A 17515-nucleotide genomic window follows, 5' to 3' on the forward strand; every position below is an offset into this window, starting at 1 on the left:
GAGCAGCGATGTTCTTTGGACTTTCAAAGTTCTGTCGTTCTCTGCTTACTACGAGTGGGCGTCTAATGAAGAAGTCCGAGACAAGCTCGTCTTTTTAGTTTACTGAGTCCGATTCTCGTCGTCTGATTAGTTTGTCATTCAGTCGTGGAAGATTGTCGCGAAATAGACCTTTTTAGCTTGTCATTTCAGACCACTTGATGGCTATACTCGAGAGAACTATTTCTTTCAAATATCGTCCCATGCACGTGGATTCAAGTGCATATGCAGAATTCATGAAAAGACAAAGCTAAATTCCCTTGAGAACATCACGTGGTCTGAATTGAAAATGAAAACGCGCAAGCTAAAATGTCTATTGATCATTAATGAATGGAATTCGTCTATTCTGGCATTGAGAGCTGCTCTTAGCAGTTGGGTGTAAAAGCGAGGAATTTAGCGTTGAATTTTTTTTTGCAGTTTAGCAGTGTTGGCTGTCATTTACCGCGTTCGCAGCAATTGATTTTTCATTTCCAGAATTCACTTACGAGGATTTTTTTTTTTCGCAGTTCCTTGGTCTGAGCTTACAAGTCTCTCTTTCTTCAGTTTCGTGCACAGAAAGGAGCAAGTTTGGTGTTTTCAGAATGTGACAAATCGACAGAGCTGATGTATATTTTTAGTTGAACTCAGTAAGCCATATCAGTTGATCCGCGACGCATACGTGTTAAGCATTCAGCATCCGAGGATTACGTCATTAGGGAGATGTTTCTATGCCAACAGCTACACTTATGTGTCAACTGACGTCACATTCTATGAAGTTTCTGGAACCAAGTTCGGACGTTTGAAAAAAAAAAAAAAAATTTATCACAGACCAATCTTACTCTTAAGTCTAATTGCTGACAAACAATAGGAACGATTAAGCATTCTTCGAACTCAGCTGGTCAGACAAATTTCTTACTTGTACTTAGGCCATGTCCACACGAAACCGGGCATAATTACCTGATAATTGAACCACATATTTTTTATCTGGATTCGTGTGGACGGGGCCCTTAAACCGCCCTGGAGAGCGGTTTCAAAACAATGCAGTTTCGGTGTCCGGATTCACTGGTTTCGTGTGGACGGAAGGTCGATTCGTGTCGTATCTTCATATCGTCACGCAACGCTCCTCCCCACAAACGGCGTTTGTGTGGAGGAGCGTTGCGTGACTACTCAAAGGACGGCTGTGTAGTAGACTAACTCGTACTCGAAACTATTGAAACGCCTCATTTTCACACAATCTGTCTCTTTGTTATTTTATTTATTCATTATGTGCAGTTGTATAAGTAAAATATAATTCATCATTCAGAGTAGAAACAGCAAGGAAGGAAACTGAAAACTTTTGAAGTTCACAGATTTCATTTGGTGGATTGGAGGGAAATATATAGTACAGTGAACAAAATTTTTTGTTTGTCATTTACAATTATTTACTCTTTCTTTTATCTCTAATAGCATTAATTGTTATTATTTTTTGTATTCTATAATATCCGAAGTTGACCGGGAAACTTCCAAGGTTCTCTTAAAGAATTCACCACTATTACATTACCCATAATACCCATCGTCCGAAGTTGACACGAAAGCTGAGCGACTTCACAAGAATTTTTATTGTCCTGCAAGGTTAACACATTCTAGAAATTATTTTTTGTTGACTGTACTATAAAAAAAAAAATAGAAAAAAAATTAATCGAGGTTGTGAGATTTTCTGAAGAAAAGTACTTTGTTTCCTATAAGATTAGACGGTAAAAAGATTTTAAAAACGGTTTCCGTAAAATTTCGTAAAATAAGCCACTCCAAGTATAAAAAAATCTGTTAAAAATGCCTTTGTTGATTTGCAGTCAGATTGAATGGAAATACGAAACGCATTTCCGGTAATTCGTTGAGTCCATCGGGAGCCCATAACAAGAATCTCTGCACTGCTTCGCAGACGTCACTAACCGGGGTTAAATTACATCTGCGACGCAGGCTAGTTTGCTATTTAAGTACGCGCTATTTGCGACCATTATTTGTGCCAATTGTCTGAAAAAATATTCATACAAATGTTGTATACTTCGTAAAAAAAAAAAGTCTTAGCTAAACAGTTAAAAAAATGTTCCACTCACAAAACTCAAACACAGTCATAAAACACAGTAGTTTGTGTTTATGGGAAACCAAAAATGTGTGCTTGATCCTTTAAACCCCATTTTTATCCACAAACAGATTCTCCAGAGTGACCTCCATACATTAACTTAAAAACATTGGTTAAGAGAAGTTAATAAATATCATAGTAGCTTCCCTTTAGGGATCAATTGTTAGTTCTCATAACGTTTCTCTTGGTGATGCATGAATATTGTTTGGAGAAAATTGATAATGATCACCGCTGGGACCCAAAGAGCTAAATCCGTGATAGCGAGTCTTAACGGAAGTTTATTTCAAGCAAGGGTCTGTAATTTTTGCCGGGAGCATATTATCTGGTGTGAGTTGATTTACTTAAGAGGCCAGAGTTTCGATTATAATCAGGGGCACCCAACGACAGTTTCCATCAGAGTACTCTTAGATCTCGAGAAATGCATTTTGAGCGGCGCTATAAAATTTGTACCTGTTAGATCATCCTAAGGGAACTTGAGTCTTTTCGAAATTACAAGGGCTTCAGTTTTATTTCCCGAAAATTTTAGATGCAATTGAACTTATTACGAACGTGAGAATTTTTCCGATTCCTCTCCATACATTTTTGAATCGAAAAGTTTTAGGTATCCATTTTTGTACGAAAAATAGCCTAACCTGGGCGGTAAAATGTGAAAAATTAAACTTCAGAAAATCGTTGGGAAATTTATTAAATAAGCTTCGAAAATTGTACATGAATGGAATGGTCATATAAAAATTTTTAGCCGTCCTGAAGTAAAAGAAAATTCTAGGCAACAACTGCTTCTCCGAACAGATATTTTACAAAAAACAATCGTTGGGTGCCCTGACATACTAACATTCACTTTGGGTTAAAAACATGTCGGAATGAAGTCAAAATACATATTATAAAAATGATAAATAATTCCTGGATAACTACAGTCTCACTGCTTATTTGAGGGGACAAGTTTAAATATATAAAGTGCACTGCACTCGTATGTGTTATTTACATCATTGTATTGAATACTGTGCAATTATTTGAAAAATATAAACGGTGCTTTGAGGCCCGAAAACACACTACAAATAAATAGTCACCAGAAAGAAACAACTATTCGAGCAGGGACGACTTTACACTGAAAATTACTTTATTCTGTCGGAGCCTTGTTTCAAGCTTTGTCTAGGTCAGCGCCCACACTTGATCGAAAGCCTTCATTAACCTGGGGGCTCACACTGCGAGGGCTGGTTGGCAAGTTTCTGGCTTCAATTCCTGTCAAACAAACAGATATTTTAAGTTGGACTCAGTGAACACCCCTTCACCACAAAACTTGTGTTGCCTCTGTTGCTTACAAGTTTTCCGCCTGTGATTCATACGCTTTCGCAATCAACACTTACAGTTGACTCCCGATAACTCGAACGGGAAACCTTGCGCTAACTCGAACGAAACTCAATTTCCCTTGGATTTCCATCATACATTTACTATAATTTTACCCTCTATATAACTCGAACCTCCCGCTAACTCGAAGTAATTTTTGTTTCCTTTCAGACAGTTTCTATAATTATAATGTTTTAAGCGCGTGACAAGTCGAAAAAAGAAAAAACAGTGTACTGAGTCTGAAACATTGAATATATTCATAAACAATAGTGTCAATTCTTTGTCTTTACTTTTATGTCACTCCAGTTCAAATTTTATGTCCATTCCTGTATATTAATCAAGCTTTGTTGCTTAAAAGGGGTGGTGGTCGGGGAAGGCCTGACTTTACCATAATTTTCAGGGGGGGAAGGAAAAAAGTCACTTAAGCTATACGAAGCGACGCAGGCTGGGGGTGGGGGTGGGGGAATCAATTCTCCATTGCACAAAGACAAAAAAAAAAAACTAGTGCGGAAAATAGAAAAGCTCGATCAGAGAAAGTTGGAGGTCATACAGCCCAAGATCAAAAACAAATCTAACCTGCGAGAAGGCGTTTTTTTTTTTTCGGGAAAAGCAAGAAAGTCGGAGGACGGTAAAAGAGGAAAAAAAGAGAACATCCGGCACTGAATAATCCAGAACCGAAGAACTTTATAAATGAACACGCCGCCTAAAGGAACATGTACTAAACATATAATATAGATTACGAAAGTGGATTTTCTCAGTCCTTAACTATCCTCTGTTCAGTCTCGGGGGTCAGTTAAAAGGGGAGGGGGGGGGGGGGGTTAACTTGCAGTACGTACCATCGTAGTCCGGTGTTGGGATGTGATGTCCGCCATTCTGAGTTCCATTACTCACGGGCTTCTTGCCATTAGCAACAGCTAATTCATAACTAGCATTGTCTCCCGGCAAACCAGCCGGATGGACTGGGGACAAACGGCCATTTTTGTGATCGTGATCCTTCGCAGACTCATAAGGAGAAGGCCCAATCGCGCTGAGGATCACGGGAAGGTAGCACAATCCGTGAAACATTCCATAAAAGACTACACAGAAAAACACCTGCAAAAGGAAGGTGGCATCGGTAATTTAAGGCATTTTTTACCAGGATCCCGGTTTGTCACTTATCTGACAAGACTGTAAAAGGAAGGAACAATTAAGGATAGATCATGGTCTAAAAAGTACGGCCGACTGTTTAAAAGGAAACACCATATCCACGCCTCTTAAAAGCCCGTGTAGATTATTTTTTCTTGGTTAATAGGGAGCTTGACTAATAACGACGGCGACGGCAACGGCTACAAAAACGTCACTTAAAAAATGAAATCGCGCTTCCTCAAACTTTATCGCGCTTATTCAACTCGTTCAATTTGTCAAATGTTGGCAAATCTTTCTGGAGTTGAATTCAAAAAGACTGTATCAAAGTTCAGGAAAAGAAAAAGGAAGTCGTTGTCTTGTGTTCACGAAACATATATTTTAGCCAAAACATATATTTATTATTACTCCCTTACAGCCAAAGCAAAACCGTATCCACCATCCAAATTATCCAGCAAGGAGAGCCCATATCACCTCTATTTACCTTAAAGAAAGTCTTGAAAACGTACGAATTGGAAAACGCCAGTAGCACAATGGCTAAAAATGTACTAAAACCACCGTTCCATACTGCTGGTCCAATATCGCGCAAGGTAGCGCGGGCGCGATCTAAAAAGGAAAACATTGTCTCTCATCAAAAAGGGACCCTTCAGCATATTTTTCACCTGTGTACGCATCCTCGAAGACCCAGGGGCAGTAAGTCGGGTCGGGAGAAAAGGCGGGACGAAAGTTTTCAAGTACAGCTCTTTCGCCCGTACTTCAAAACTTTCGTCCCGCCCTTTCTCCGGACCCGACTGACTGCCCCTGGGTCTCCGAGGATGGTGTGCGGGGCATCTTTCACACAGTTATTTTAAACGGGGATTCTCATTAACGTCGACGCCATATGGTATAGGCCATTTTCGAGTTCCAAAACCTCTCACTTTCAAAACGAGGCCAAATTGAAAACCTTGAGAGTTTCATTTGCATGAGAATCAATGGCTTTGCACTTAGCCTCGCTTTGAAACAGAGGCTAGGGGCAACCCCAAAATAGCCTATTGACTTGATCATATTATTACCGTGTAGCATGAAAATTTTGTGGGAGTTTTATTTTGCGGATTGGCGATTTTTTGTGGTTTGCGGGAACAAGATGCGGTTCGAGATGACTGAAATTTCTAATGGGAACTAATTTTTGCGATTCTCTGTTCAAGTAGCAGAACATTTAAGTGGAAGAAACCTTAATATGGTATTTTCAACTTTTATTTTACGGTATGTTGAGTCACAGTTCACTCTACTTACATATTTGGGATATAATAGAGTGGCTTAATATGAAGCAGTAACAGTGAAAGGCTGTCAAAAAACCTACCGTATCGTGTGCCAGATATAATCATGAATGTGTGCGCAACATGAGACGCATAATCCACAGACAGACCAACAGCCAGTACCAGAATGATGGTGTTCACAGTATCAATGGTCAGGCCCCAGAACTGCATTGTACCAGTAATACTGACCTATAACAAGTCTTAATGTAAGTAACACATTCACGCCTTGCGTACCTCTTTTTTCGTAACAGGTCGTGCATCGACAGCAAATTTAAACTTTCAAAACGATTTTAACAGACATTGAATGAGCGAGAGTGATGACAAGAATTATGCAGATAGAGGAGGATATTATTCCCCCGAGGCCGAAAGGCGTGGTAGGTGACACATTCACGCCTTGCGTACCTCTTTCTTCGTAAACAAGGCTTAAAATATCGGCCGGTCAACGAACAATGTCCGGCCAAGATGACCGTTTGTCCGGACAAACTTTCAGCTCGTCAGTCATTTTGACCGGTCAGGTAAATGGGTTTCAAATAAATAACTAGAAAACATGTATGCCACATTGCTGTTTGTTAAAATAAAACAGAAACATCTACGTCTCTAAGTACGCCAAACAGACGACCATAAATATGGCATCAAGTCTACTAACAAAAAAGGGGGGAAACAACAACACTCGAAAGTGGTTTTATTATTCGCCATCTGCAAACATGCACTCAACTGTAGTCAAAAAACTTACCAGAGTAAAGCCTACACAAGAAAAGACCATGAGGCACGTCCAAATGTTTGCGAGAACAACAAGCGTGACTAGGAATACAGCCATCAGAGCGAGGGCCATGTTACGAAAGAGTTCCTCTGAAATAACCTGAAATAAGGAAAAATTTCACTACATACTTCGCCTCAACCTTTGCGGTTTTGTCCGTTCCAGTAATTCTTTAGTAACCCTTTCAATAAACGCGACGGAGCATTACTTTCATATCGCGCTGTTACGTAATATCAGTGTTACTCTGACAAGGTGGTAATAACATTTGAGTCCTAAAAGTTTGACCATTCAAATGAAAGCTACTGAGCAGTACTTTCCTGTGGTACAGTATATTACGCTGTAGAATGAAGATTTACCTTTTCAGTCTGTGAAACAAATCCTATGGTGTGACCCTACGGTCTTAACTTCCTTTCTCATGATCGCGCACGTTGTTTTACAGTCAAAGATGCAAGAAGTAAGCAGTTTCTTCGATAAACCACACCTTCGAGGAAAGTCTTTGGGAACGAAGGTGAACTTTTACCTAAACTTGTAAAACCGTTACCTACATGCAGGGGTTAATGGGGACGATATTAAGAGTAGCGTCTTAAAACATTGTTTTGACAAAGATCCAAAAGACCATTCAGTAAAATTTTATTGCGGGTGACCAGGAGCCCGCATGAAGTCAGCGTTCATTAAGATCTTCACTTACAATGAACGCAATCCGACTCGCGTTTGCAGTGGCGGGTCCAGACCTTCAGGTAATTGGGGGGGGGGGGGGGGGGGGGGGGCGAGTCCTCCAGGCTCTTACCCTGGATCCGCCACTGGTTTGGGTAATCTGATCACGGGCGTTTTGACCTACTATCACGTTATACTCACGCAAAGTTAACCATAAGGGCAAGAGCGTTTTGACCTTCGATAACAAGCCCGAAACTTGGTCGCATTTAGTAACCATTCGTTCTTACTACTTTTATAAATACCTTATTTGTTTCCCATCCCAGATAGAACCGTGAATATGGAAAAGCCAAGTCATCAGCAAACACCTTTTCAATCTTCTCACGCAAATCGTCCATAGCTTTTGCCTCTGTTTGTGTAGAGTCCATATCTATGTGTCTAAAATTGAAGCGACTTGCCTGTTGAAAGAAAAAGGAAAAATCAGTGGCGATAAAGGACATTGCGTGAGTGGCAATTCGTCCCATTGATTGTGATCCGGATTCTGAAATGCGAGAAAAAAAATTTTGCTAAGTGGAATCTTGAATCCCGATAACGATTAAAAATCCGGAATCCGGAGTTCAAGTTCCATTGACAAGAATCCGGTATCCAGTAACTGAAATCCGGAATACCCGGCGTGGAATCTTGAAGCCAAGGATTCCCTTACATGGAACAAGAGTGGTGGTGACCTGCCACTTCCGGTTAATAAATTGCGCAACGTTACTATGTAAAGAATACACCATTTAACAGTTATGCGCTTAGAAACCTGACCCTTCTGATAAAGCGAGGATAAGGCTGGACGTATGATAAAACTGCGCATTTCTTCCTTTCCTACGGAAATTGCGCGATCGAAATTCCACTCGCTAAAGGGGAATGGGTACGAGCTTTCAGCGCAATGATTCCTGGGATCGTTTGGGTGGCCAAGCGTTATACTTGTTATTGGCTAATGGTTGCCTTGGATACCGCATCGACCAATCATAACTAACGCTTGTCTACCCAAACAATCCCAGAAATCACTGCACCAAAAGCTTGTACCCAGTCTCCTTAAAGTTTCTGAAGTGGGGAGTTACAGACATTTGCGTGCATTTTCGCAATTCTAGGAAAATATTACTCATGTTTTGAAAATATTTAAAGTTACCTTGATCTCGGGGTGTTGTTGTCCGCTGACATTTTTGAACTGAATATCTTTTTGGTAACTGATTCCTGGTCCTTTAACAAATTCTGAAAGCCATTCGTGGAATTTACTCTTGTTGCGTATCTTCCCTAAAATAGGTCAAAAGGACATTTGTAAACTGGCCAACTAACTGTTGAGTCTCTGGATAAAAACCTTAGTTTGACCATTCAAATGAAAGCTACTGAGCAGTACTTTCCTATGGTGCTGTTTATTGTGCCGTACAAGGTGGTTCTATCTTTAGAGTCTGTAGATGAAATCCTAACGTGTGGCCATTCAAATGAAAGCTACTGAGCTGTACTTTCCTGTGGTACTGTTTATTATGCTGTATCAGGTGGTTATAATATTTGAATCTGTGGATGAAATCCTTCAGTGCAACCATTTAAATGAAAGCTACTGAGCAGTACTTTCCTTCCGTACCGTTTTTAATGGCATATAAGGTGTTTCTTTTCTAACGTTTTCGAGTCTGAAAATGAAATTCTTAGTTCTGCCAGATTATTCAAATGAAACTACTGCACAGTACTTTCCTGTTTTACTGTTAATCTATATTACACTGAGCCGTACCACCGCTAGCCTGCGAGCAAGCTCTCCATTTGGGGAAGTCGTGAGAGGTCACGCGAGAGAAGCACGTGAAAGGAGACACGATTGCGAAGGGCGAGGCGTGTTTCTAAATGTACGGCAAGCATTTATGGCGGGTCAGCCAGGAATATCGTCAATCCAAATCATTTGACGGTGCATCATTTTTCAGCCAATGGTATTTTGCTTCGTCGAGAAGGAGAAGCTTTATTTGTTTACATTCACAGTAAATAAATTACAAATACAGACTACCTGCAAAATAGTAGAGCTAATCGTGGCAGGTAGTATGGAGACGTGTCTATTACATTATACTGGGAACGTAAAAAGACACGTCCTGTCAGTACACGCACATGCACAACCCCGGGTGAAGCAGAAATGAAAATTTATAAGAGATTTTTGCAAGCTCTCCTTTCCTCCGCACCTCGTGGCTTCGCCGCTCGCTTGCGCGTTCTCTCGCGGGTTCGCTTCGCTCGCCATACATGAAGACCATGCTAGCACATGCTAGCAGGCTATCCACCGCAAAACAGACAAATTGAGTAACTAACATGGAGTTGAGCTCTGGTCGAACTCTTGTCCAGGTTTGATTTTGCTGGCCCACTTGATGTACTCCTCGTACCAACTATTCAATGAGGTGTCGACCACATACTGATCCTTGACAACAACATCATGAAGCTGGTGAAGTTTGCCTTGGTTTGCATAATAATCGAACTTTGCTGTATGAGAATAAATTCAAAGTGAATAGAGTAAACTAAATAAGAAATAAAAGGAAACTGTCAGTGTTACAAAAATTAACTACTTCCTGTGGGATCAGTCATTAGGAAATTTGCTAAACAGCCCACGAAAGAAAATTCCCTGCTAACATAGGCCTCGTTTCTTTAGTACTTGCTGCTAAGGTGATGAGCAGGAAGGAAAGAGACCTGGGTCGAAACAGACTGTGCTGAGCATGTACACGGCTATCAAGCGACCAAACCGTCACGTGATGAACAAAGGAGACTTTTGTCTGATTGGCTGTTTTATTTTTTAGTGCTCAGTCTTCTTACCGCGCGAAAGTGAGTAAACAGAGATCTCTAACTAACAAAGTGACGGTTTCTTGTAATCCTTCTCGTCAGCTCCTCGAATGCAAAAGAAAAAGGGCGTCTGCTAGCAGGAAAGAAAGGAAACTTTTACGTGTACATTTAATGAAAGTACATCAACAAAATGGAGACAAGCGCTGCGTGACGAGACAAAAATGGCTGCGAGGGAGACTAATATTCAACAGGCTCGAGAATCCATTTGGCAATATTACTTCCTATCATTTTACCTGTGTAGATGCTTGACTGAGCGCCATCCACTGGGAAAAACTGCAAAAAATTATTGACCACAATAAGATCAACACAATATCTTTAAGACGCTGCAAGTAAATGATGTCAGTTCTCTGTAAAAACTAAGGAAATAATGTCTCGACCTTTCGGCGACCTCATGACGCCATTAGAGACCTTAAGCAAGGACGATGACGACGACAGTGAAAACGTCAGTAAAAAAGTGAATTTACGTTCTTTCAAACTTAATCGCGTCTATTTGGACCCGTTCAATACGTCATATGCAGGCGACTTTTCCTGGAGTTGAATTCTTAAGGATTTTATTCAGGTTCATAAAGAGGAAGGAAAATTTGTCGTAGTATGTCCACGTCCTCCATAAAACGTCAAATTAGAAGGTTTCACGTCGTAGTCGTGCAGTGAACGTCAAAGAAATGTACTAAAAAGCGCGATGCATGTGCAAAGCTGTTGTTTTGATCATTAAACCTATTTTTTTTTGAAGTCGTCGTTGTTTGTCGTCGTAGTTTCTTAAGCTCCCTATTATCAACGAATGGAAATAAATTAATGCGAGTTCAAAAGGAGTTAAAGTACTCTAACTCTGTATAAAATTAAAAGTACAGCTAGACAAAGACTTAAGCACGTATTGAACCCTTTTTCACGTTCAAAGGCGGTCTTAATGGTTTGATGTACAGCATTCCGAAGTGAGGTCGCCGAAACTTCGAGGCATTATTTCGTTAGTTTTTATACGCATTTTATTATTATTTATTACTCAATAACTTTGAACATGATCTCCCAATTCCATTGCGGAGACAAGCAATTTGGTAATTCTTACGTTTGAGTCTGTGTTGTATCAAATTGCACAATGGGACTTTTTTGAATTACTTCTTTTATTGGCTATTACGAAAATGAGCAGGAACCTTGGTCAAAATTCGCCCCCAAACAATCCCATGGTGAAGTTCGGCACTACACCGACACAGTCCAACGCACAACTTCAAATTAAAATGGTCAAACTGGTGTGCCCATTCAAATGAAACCTCTTTTTTAGTGCTACTTTCTGCACATGCATGGCGCTGTTAAGTTTGCAGCTCTATTTTTTCAGTCTGTGAATGAAATCTTATGGTGTGACCATAAAACTCTTTAGCAGTACTTATCCATAGCAACAGTTGCATACTTATTTCAGCATTTTAAAGACTAAGAATTGGAATTTTTTCTGAATTAAACCTTTTGAATTTTGAATTCTTGAATCGCGTTATCTAACTTTGAACAACCGGAGCTCGTGTTATTAAACCACCTTGAATGTGCCAAAATGGCAGCAAATTTAAACGTTCCAAAAAGCAAATATTCTAAGAAAAGCACATTGTGTTCAAATCAAACTTTTTTTGCGCAGAGGTTCTCGCAGTAATGTGTACTTTTAATTACAAAAATAAAAAGTTTAGATTATTGGCACATTAAAGATACCTCGCGGTTTGCCATCTCGTATTTGTAACCCATCGAATCAGGCGGCAAAAACCAAATTTGATCAGTAAACTGCTCCATCATCAGAGTTCCATATAAATTAAAACCAAACAATCCAGCGGTAATGATCATCACTATAATCTGCAGAAGAATAGGAAAAAAGAGGGATTTTTAGCAATTAAGGCCACGTCTACAGAATTTTTCTCCGTTTTAGCCTTCAAACCAAAAGTAAACAGCACTTCCGGACACCAGAGAAGCAGGTTTTTGAAAACGGTCCGCGGAGTTGAGATTTTTGAAAACGAACGATTGTCGTTATCGTGTAGAGAATGGGTAAGTAATTTATCAAGCATGAGACGCAGGGTTTTATCACCACATGAAACACTGAGAAAAGAATTAAAAATACGACGCGCAGCGGAGTAGTTTTGACGAACTTCGAGGTGTTTCATCTGGTTATGTTATACTGTGTCGAATGCTTGATATTACTTCTCAAACAAAATGATTTTTGAAGGAGAATTTAAGGATGCAAAAATGAGCAGTTTTTCATCTGATTTCCAAACAATCATTAAACTTTAATTTCCTTTGTATTTTCCTTATGAATTATTAATGAGTTTGAGTAATGTAAAAAATAACTATCGAAATATCGCGATACCTTATTCAAAAAACGATATTCGTATCGTAAGAAGAAATATCGCGGCTCACCAGGTAAATTGATTTATTATTGCAGCTCTACTAAACATGTAAAAGATCCTAAATGACTGACAACTTAGAGAAAGTTGGGTCTGTAATTCATTTATTTTATTATATTTGCGCTATTAAAGTTTAAACACCTTTATTGCTAGATGGAGGTTGGGTGCCTGGAGTATCCAGGGGCTTCCACTTTTTGCAGCCGGCCCCTAGATTGAAATAACGCCCCTATGGTTGGAACAACAGCGGAACCCAGCCATGAGCCCCCGCGCATAAAGTAAACAAAAGATGCACCTGTCACACTGAAAAATAATTCTGTAAAGAAAGAACAACAGGGAGGTTGTAGGGGGAGGGAGGGGGGGAGTGGAAAGAAAAATTAGCTGAAAAAAACCTCGTGGCAGGAAAAAAGCTGAACGAAGGAAACCTCCACACGCCAACCAATCATGTGAAAGACGCAGCGGACGAGCATGTGCATACCGAACAACAGCGAACCACTAGCACTGAAGGCGCCATTAGTTGTTAACTCCTTTTAATTGGATCAAATGAAAGCATTTACCTTTCCTGGAAGAGACAGCAAGACTCGTCCAAAATACTTGTCCATTATCTCCTGTAGAAGATCCCTCTTACCACATTCTGATTCGGTGTAATCATCTCTCAGTCTGATACAGCAGCAGCAGGCATCGCGTTTCTTTCCCTGCCTACAGATAATCAATTTAATAATCAATTTTTACTCGCCTGAGTATACAGCCGACATTTCCACGAAATGACACTTGAGAAACGCCCACAGAAATTCCATCTTCATGGCGTGTCACTAACCAGATCAGGATAGTGATTCTGATTGGTTGAAGCATACTACCCTTGCGGCTGGCCCAATCGGAAGCACTACTTAGGTCTACGTAGTGACACGTCATCAGTATAGAATTTCCGCGCTCTTTTCTCAGACGTCATTTCGCAGGAAAACCAACGCTGGTGTCACGAAATGTCACGAAAATATTTATGAGATACCGTATTTTCTTGATTCCTTGAAAAGTTAAGCCTCTTAGTTCAAGATACAAAAAAAGCGTTCGTGCTATATTTTACAAATCTCTTCCCTACATTCCATGCCTTTGCACGACTTTTTCCATGACGTTTTCCAGTTTTCCATGATTTTAAGTTTGGCTGTCACTTTGAAAACGTTCGAACCTATCCTTTTATTTTCCTGACTTAGCGCAGTTAAACAGACACAACTAGAAACGCAGTCCGGACTGTTAAAAAGCTAGTCTTTATTTTGTAAGCTTTATCCTTTCGTTGTTATCTCCAGTTCCAACCAAACACAACTATGATTTTCCATGACTTTTCGTGACCCACAATTATATTCCATAACTCCCAAGCTTAGAAAATGAAATTCTTAAATTTCATTACTTTTTTCATGATCCGCCCGAACCCTGTGCGCAAAAAAACAAAACCAAACAAAACAAAAAAACAAACAAAAAAAATTGAGATTAACCCTACACTCCCCCTCCTTCCGCTAACTAAAAAGATCTAATTTCTTTCTTCTGAAATTTATCCTAAGCCCTCTGCCAAAATAATAATAATAATAATAATAATAATAATAATAATAATAATAATAATAATAATAACAATAATAATAATAATAATAATAATAATAATAAATCATTTGAATGGTAACACCATAGCATTTTGTTTTTATATATGTATAACATGGTCTAGGACTGGAAAGGTTAAGAACTGTACCTCCGGGCATCTAAAGCCAAGAACGCTGTAAACAGTGTGGCTTGAAGAGCAAAGTCTGCTAAAATTCCTGAAGGAGAGAGTCAAAATAATTATCATAATTTACACAAATACAAATGACTTTACTGACTCTGCTCGGAGGAATTTTCAGAATCAATTTAATTTTACAGCGTACTTACAACTAATAAAATTACAATAAGAAATGCATAATTACAATGCTGTTAGACGTGAGTTAAGAAATAAAAATATCTAGCTAAAAAGAATCAACGATATGTCGGATTTATTACCCCTCGAGTCACCTTTCCAATACGAAATGTTTAAGGGACGATTTAACCTGTGGAAGGGAGGGCGAGTTGTGAATGTTGCTAGGCAACAAGTTAATACTGTCACCGCGACTCACGTAACAGTTTCAACACAAAAACTTTGAAAAAAAACCGGTTGAAAAAAAATGTTCTTTTGTTCTGATACTGACTTACCTATTCCAGCAAAAATGCAAAATGATCTTAAGGCTGGTAAAATCTAAAGAAAAACAATAAAAGTTACAAAGAAAATTAAAACACAGACTACACTAAGTAAAAACAAATACAGTGGTACTCCGCTCTACAGACACCCATATACATGAACAGTTTCATTTGTCCCAACGGAAGGCTAATTTATATTTTCTAAAAATACCCAGCTTATTATGGACACCGTTAATACGGACAACAGACACTTTTCTGTGTCCCGAGTTGCAAACTTTTCTATATCGTCGATCCCACTTTACGGACATTTATGTTCTGCGCACTGTCTATAAGACCCTATAACTGAATATCTTACCGATGAAATAACCTAACAGAAACGGACAAGTCACCTTTTAAAAGTTCTGTCTGATATTCACTTCACCTGGCAGAGTCGCAAACTTTCAAGCGTCAGTACAAAGTAAAGTCACTGACTGATTCCACTAGCATGTTTCAAGAACAATACTTTAAAGATGATTTTAGTCTGAGACTATAACTTATGAGCGTGAGATTTTTGAAGGATGAACTTGTTTCAGTTGCAGTTAAGAAACTAAAAAGCGCTTTCTTGCTAAAACGTCGGCTTCGGACAAAAACAAATATAAGATCATTAATTGCACAATGTAAAACCAACTTTTGCCCACATTTAAACCATAAAGATTTATTTCCTACAAAACCCTGACCTCATAACGTACATGTACAAGTTTATTTAGTAAAACTCACAGTGCTTGCTCCAATCATGAAAGCCAAGAAATCAGTCAAAGATGTTATCGTGATAGAGACACCCTGCAGGACAGAAAATCATGGCAAATTTTATACAAACCAATAAATCTTATCATCAAATTTCATCACGCTAGCTCCTCACAAGTTTCTATTCTCCCCCTGTCCACCCATGGAGTGGGTTTCTAGGGGTTCGTACACTAATAAAATATCGTTTTTGTTTTCTGCGGAACACAAGCCAAATTTTATGTACTTGTTAAAGGATATCCATCACTCTGATTATTCCTAAGGCTGTGCTGACACTGTCAGAAGTAAAAGATAAGGCGGTATATGTTCCAAAGCAAGCTAAAATACATTTGTTGGAAAATCGACCAGGAATTGAACTTACAGCATGTTGTAATGCTACGCCAATGGCCTCAGGGACTCCACGGTTTTTGACGAAATCAGGAGGTAAGTTATTCCATGCTTGCACAATAACAAACATGTCATCAACTCCGATACCTGTAAAGAGACATATTTCAGTTATTTTTCTTCTTTCATTTTCGAGTTTCTCACTTCTTAGCCTGTGCCATAGACAGAACTTAACTTCCGATTAAGCCTATCTGTGCAACAGTGCTAAAATCCATTTCCTGGGCTCCCACTTGTGTATCAATATTTGACCAAGAGCCATGACTGGCCTGTTAAAAATGCCCCTTTGATTTGCCAATCAGGGGTCGATTTAATAAAACTCTTCAAGTGTAATTTACAAGTATAGCTATTGTTTTCGGACCCTAAAGCAATAGCTAAGTACTCTTGTAAATTACACTTGTAAAACTTTTACCAGATTGACCCCAGGTTGAAGGGAAATTCAAAATGAATTTTCCGTAATTTGTTGAGCCTGTTGGGGCCCCAGAAAAAGACATTGGTGCTGCTTCGCAAATGTTATAATTACTTTCCGAGGTTAGATTAACGTTACTCGACGTTTCGATGTTTCGAACATCATTATCAAGAGTGAGAACAGTTAAGTTTCAAAGTTGTTAAAAGAATTGAAGTTTGAACCAATTAGATTGCTTTTGTGCAGGCCTCATTATTATCTACTGTAGATGTCTTAATAGGAAAGCTTAGCATGAATCAAGTCCGATTGTACATTCAGTGATGGTCAGAGTTCTTGTACATAGCACCTCGCACACATCTGGAATTTATTTCTGCATTTTTTGACGACTGAAAAATTGTCCGTAAGGGTTGATTTATCGACCCACTTTTTTTTCGGATCAATTTAGGTTTCCGGGAAACTGCCCACCTACCTCTTCCCTAAGCTAACATTAACACTTACTTCTCCCTTAGTGCAAAAAATGATGGCTCAGGGGAGGGGTAGGTGCGCAGTTTCCAAGAAACCTAATTCATCCTTTTTTTCATGTGCCTCCCAATCAACGAATTTGAGCTTGTGTGTTCGCTGACGCGCTGATGTAGGTTTCAATCGGTGAAATCGAAATAGAGGAACAGAGAAGATGGTGAGTTGGATTTTACCAAGTAGAAGGAAAGGTAAAGTTGAATGAACAGGGCCATAAAAAGCACCAAATCCACTGGAAAGCCCAAATGACACCCCAATTGCCAAACCAATGCACACGACTCCCAGCAATCCCAGCCATGCCTATTGAGAAATTAAAAATCTATTTCAGTTAAATGTACATGTACTTAAAATCTACATAAATACATTGTTGACTAAAAAGTCTTTTTCAAGAAGAGATCCCAACGCATCCTCTTTATGGAAGATAATTAATTATCTTCTTTATGGAAGATGATTTATAACATGCAATTTTTGCGTTGTAATAAGTGTAGTTCCACATTGTGGCTAAAACGTCTTCTTATATTCTAAGTAGCATAGTACAGTAGGTTAAAAACAATGGAGAATTAAAAAAAGTAAGTTAACAGTAAATTTGGCCATGGTTGCTTACAGCAGGTGATACGAGAGGTTTCAACTGTAACGCTTTGAAGGGAAAACATTGGTGTTTTGGTATAAGGTGGTTGCTTATGGGAGGGAGTCACACATGGAGGTTGGACGGTATTATGA

The 17515-nt window shown here is 39.2% G+C and overlaps 2 protein-coding genes across 2 annotated transcripts in view; one reads left to right on the forward strand and one right to left on the reverse strand.

The window, feature by feature from the left end:
- LOC140922071 (methylcrotonoyl-CoA carboxylase beta chain, mitochondrial-like) overlaps positions 1-3220 on the forward strand; it is an 18852-nt gene extending 15632 nt beyond the window's left edge. The window contains exon 14 of the mRNA XM_073372095.1: positions 543-3220. Coding sequence (XP_073228196.1) covers positions 543-623 — 81 coding nt within the window. The 3' untranslated portion in view covers positions 624-3220. The remainder of the gene's footprint in view (positions 1-542) is intronic.
- LOC140922070 (NPC intracellular cholesterol transporter 1-like) lies at positions 1254-17091 on the reverse strand. Its single transcript, XM_073372094.1, has 16 exons — positions 16972-17091; positions 15854-15966; positions 15469-15531; positions 14728-14770; positions 14255-14321; positions 13077-13218; positions 11840-11977; positions 10387-10426; positions 9632-9799; positions 8478-8602; positions 7609-7761; positions 6629-6754; positions 5940-6084; positions 5085-5206; positions 4315-4570; positions 1254-3373 (listed from the first exon to the last, which is right to left on the reverse strand). The coding sequence occupies exons 2-16, from the start codon at positions 15947-15949 to the stop codon at positions 3273-3275; spliced, it is 1785 nt and encodes a 594-aa protein (XP_073228195.1). The 5' UTR covers positions 15950-15966; positions 16972-17091; the 3' UTR covers positions 1254-3272.
- Between the last annotated feature and the right edge of the window lie 424 nt (positions 17092-17515).

Source organism: Porites lutea, chromosome 12 (assembly GCF_958299795.1).
Source record: "Porites lutea chromosome 12, jaPorLute2.1, whole genome shotgun sequence".
Taxonomy (NCBI): domain Eukaryota; kingdom Metazoa; phylum Cnidaria; class Anthozoa; order Scleractinia; family Poritidae; genus Porites; species Porites lutea.

Coding starts and splice junctions, on each gene's coding strand:
- LOC140922070 (XM_073372094.1), bottom strand. CDS start 15,949: ATGTTTGTTATTGTGCAAGCATGGAATAACTTACCTCCTGATTTCGTC. Junction 14,771..15,468: donor TCATGATTGGAGCAAGCACT/GTGAGTTTTACT, acceptor GTTTTTCTTTAG/ATTTTACCAGCCTTAAGATC. Junction 10,427..11,839: donor ACGAGATGGCAAACCGCGAG/GTATCTTTAATG, acceptor AATTTTTTGCAG/TTTTTCCCAGTGGATGGCGC.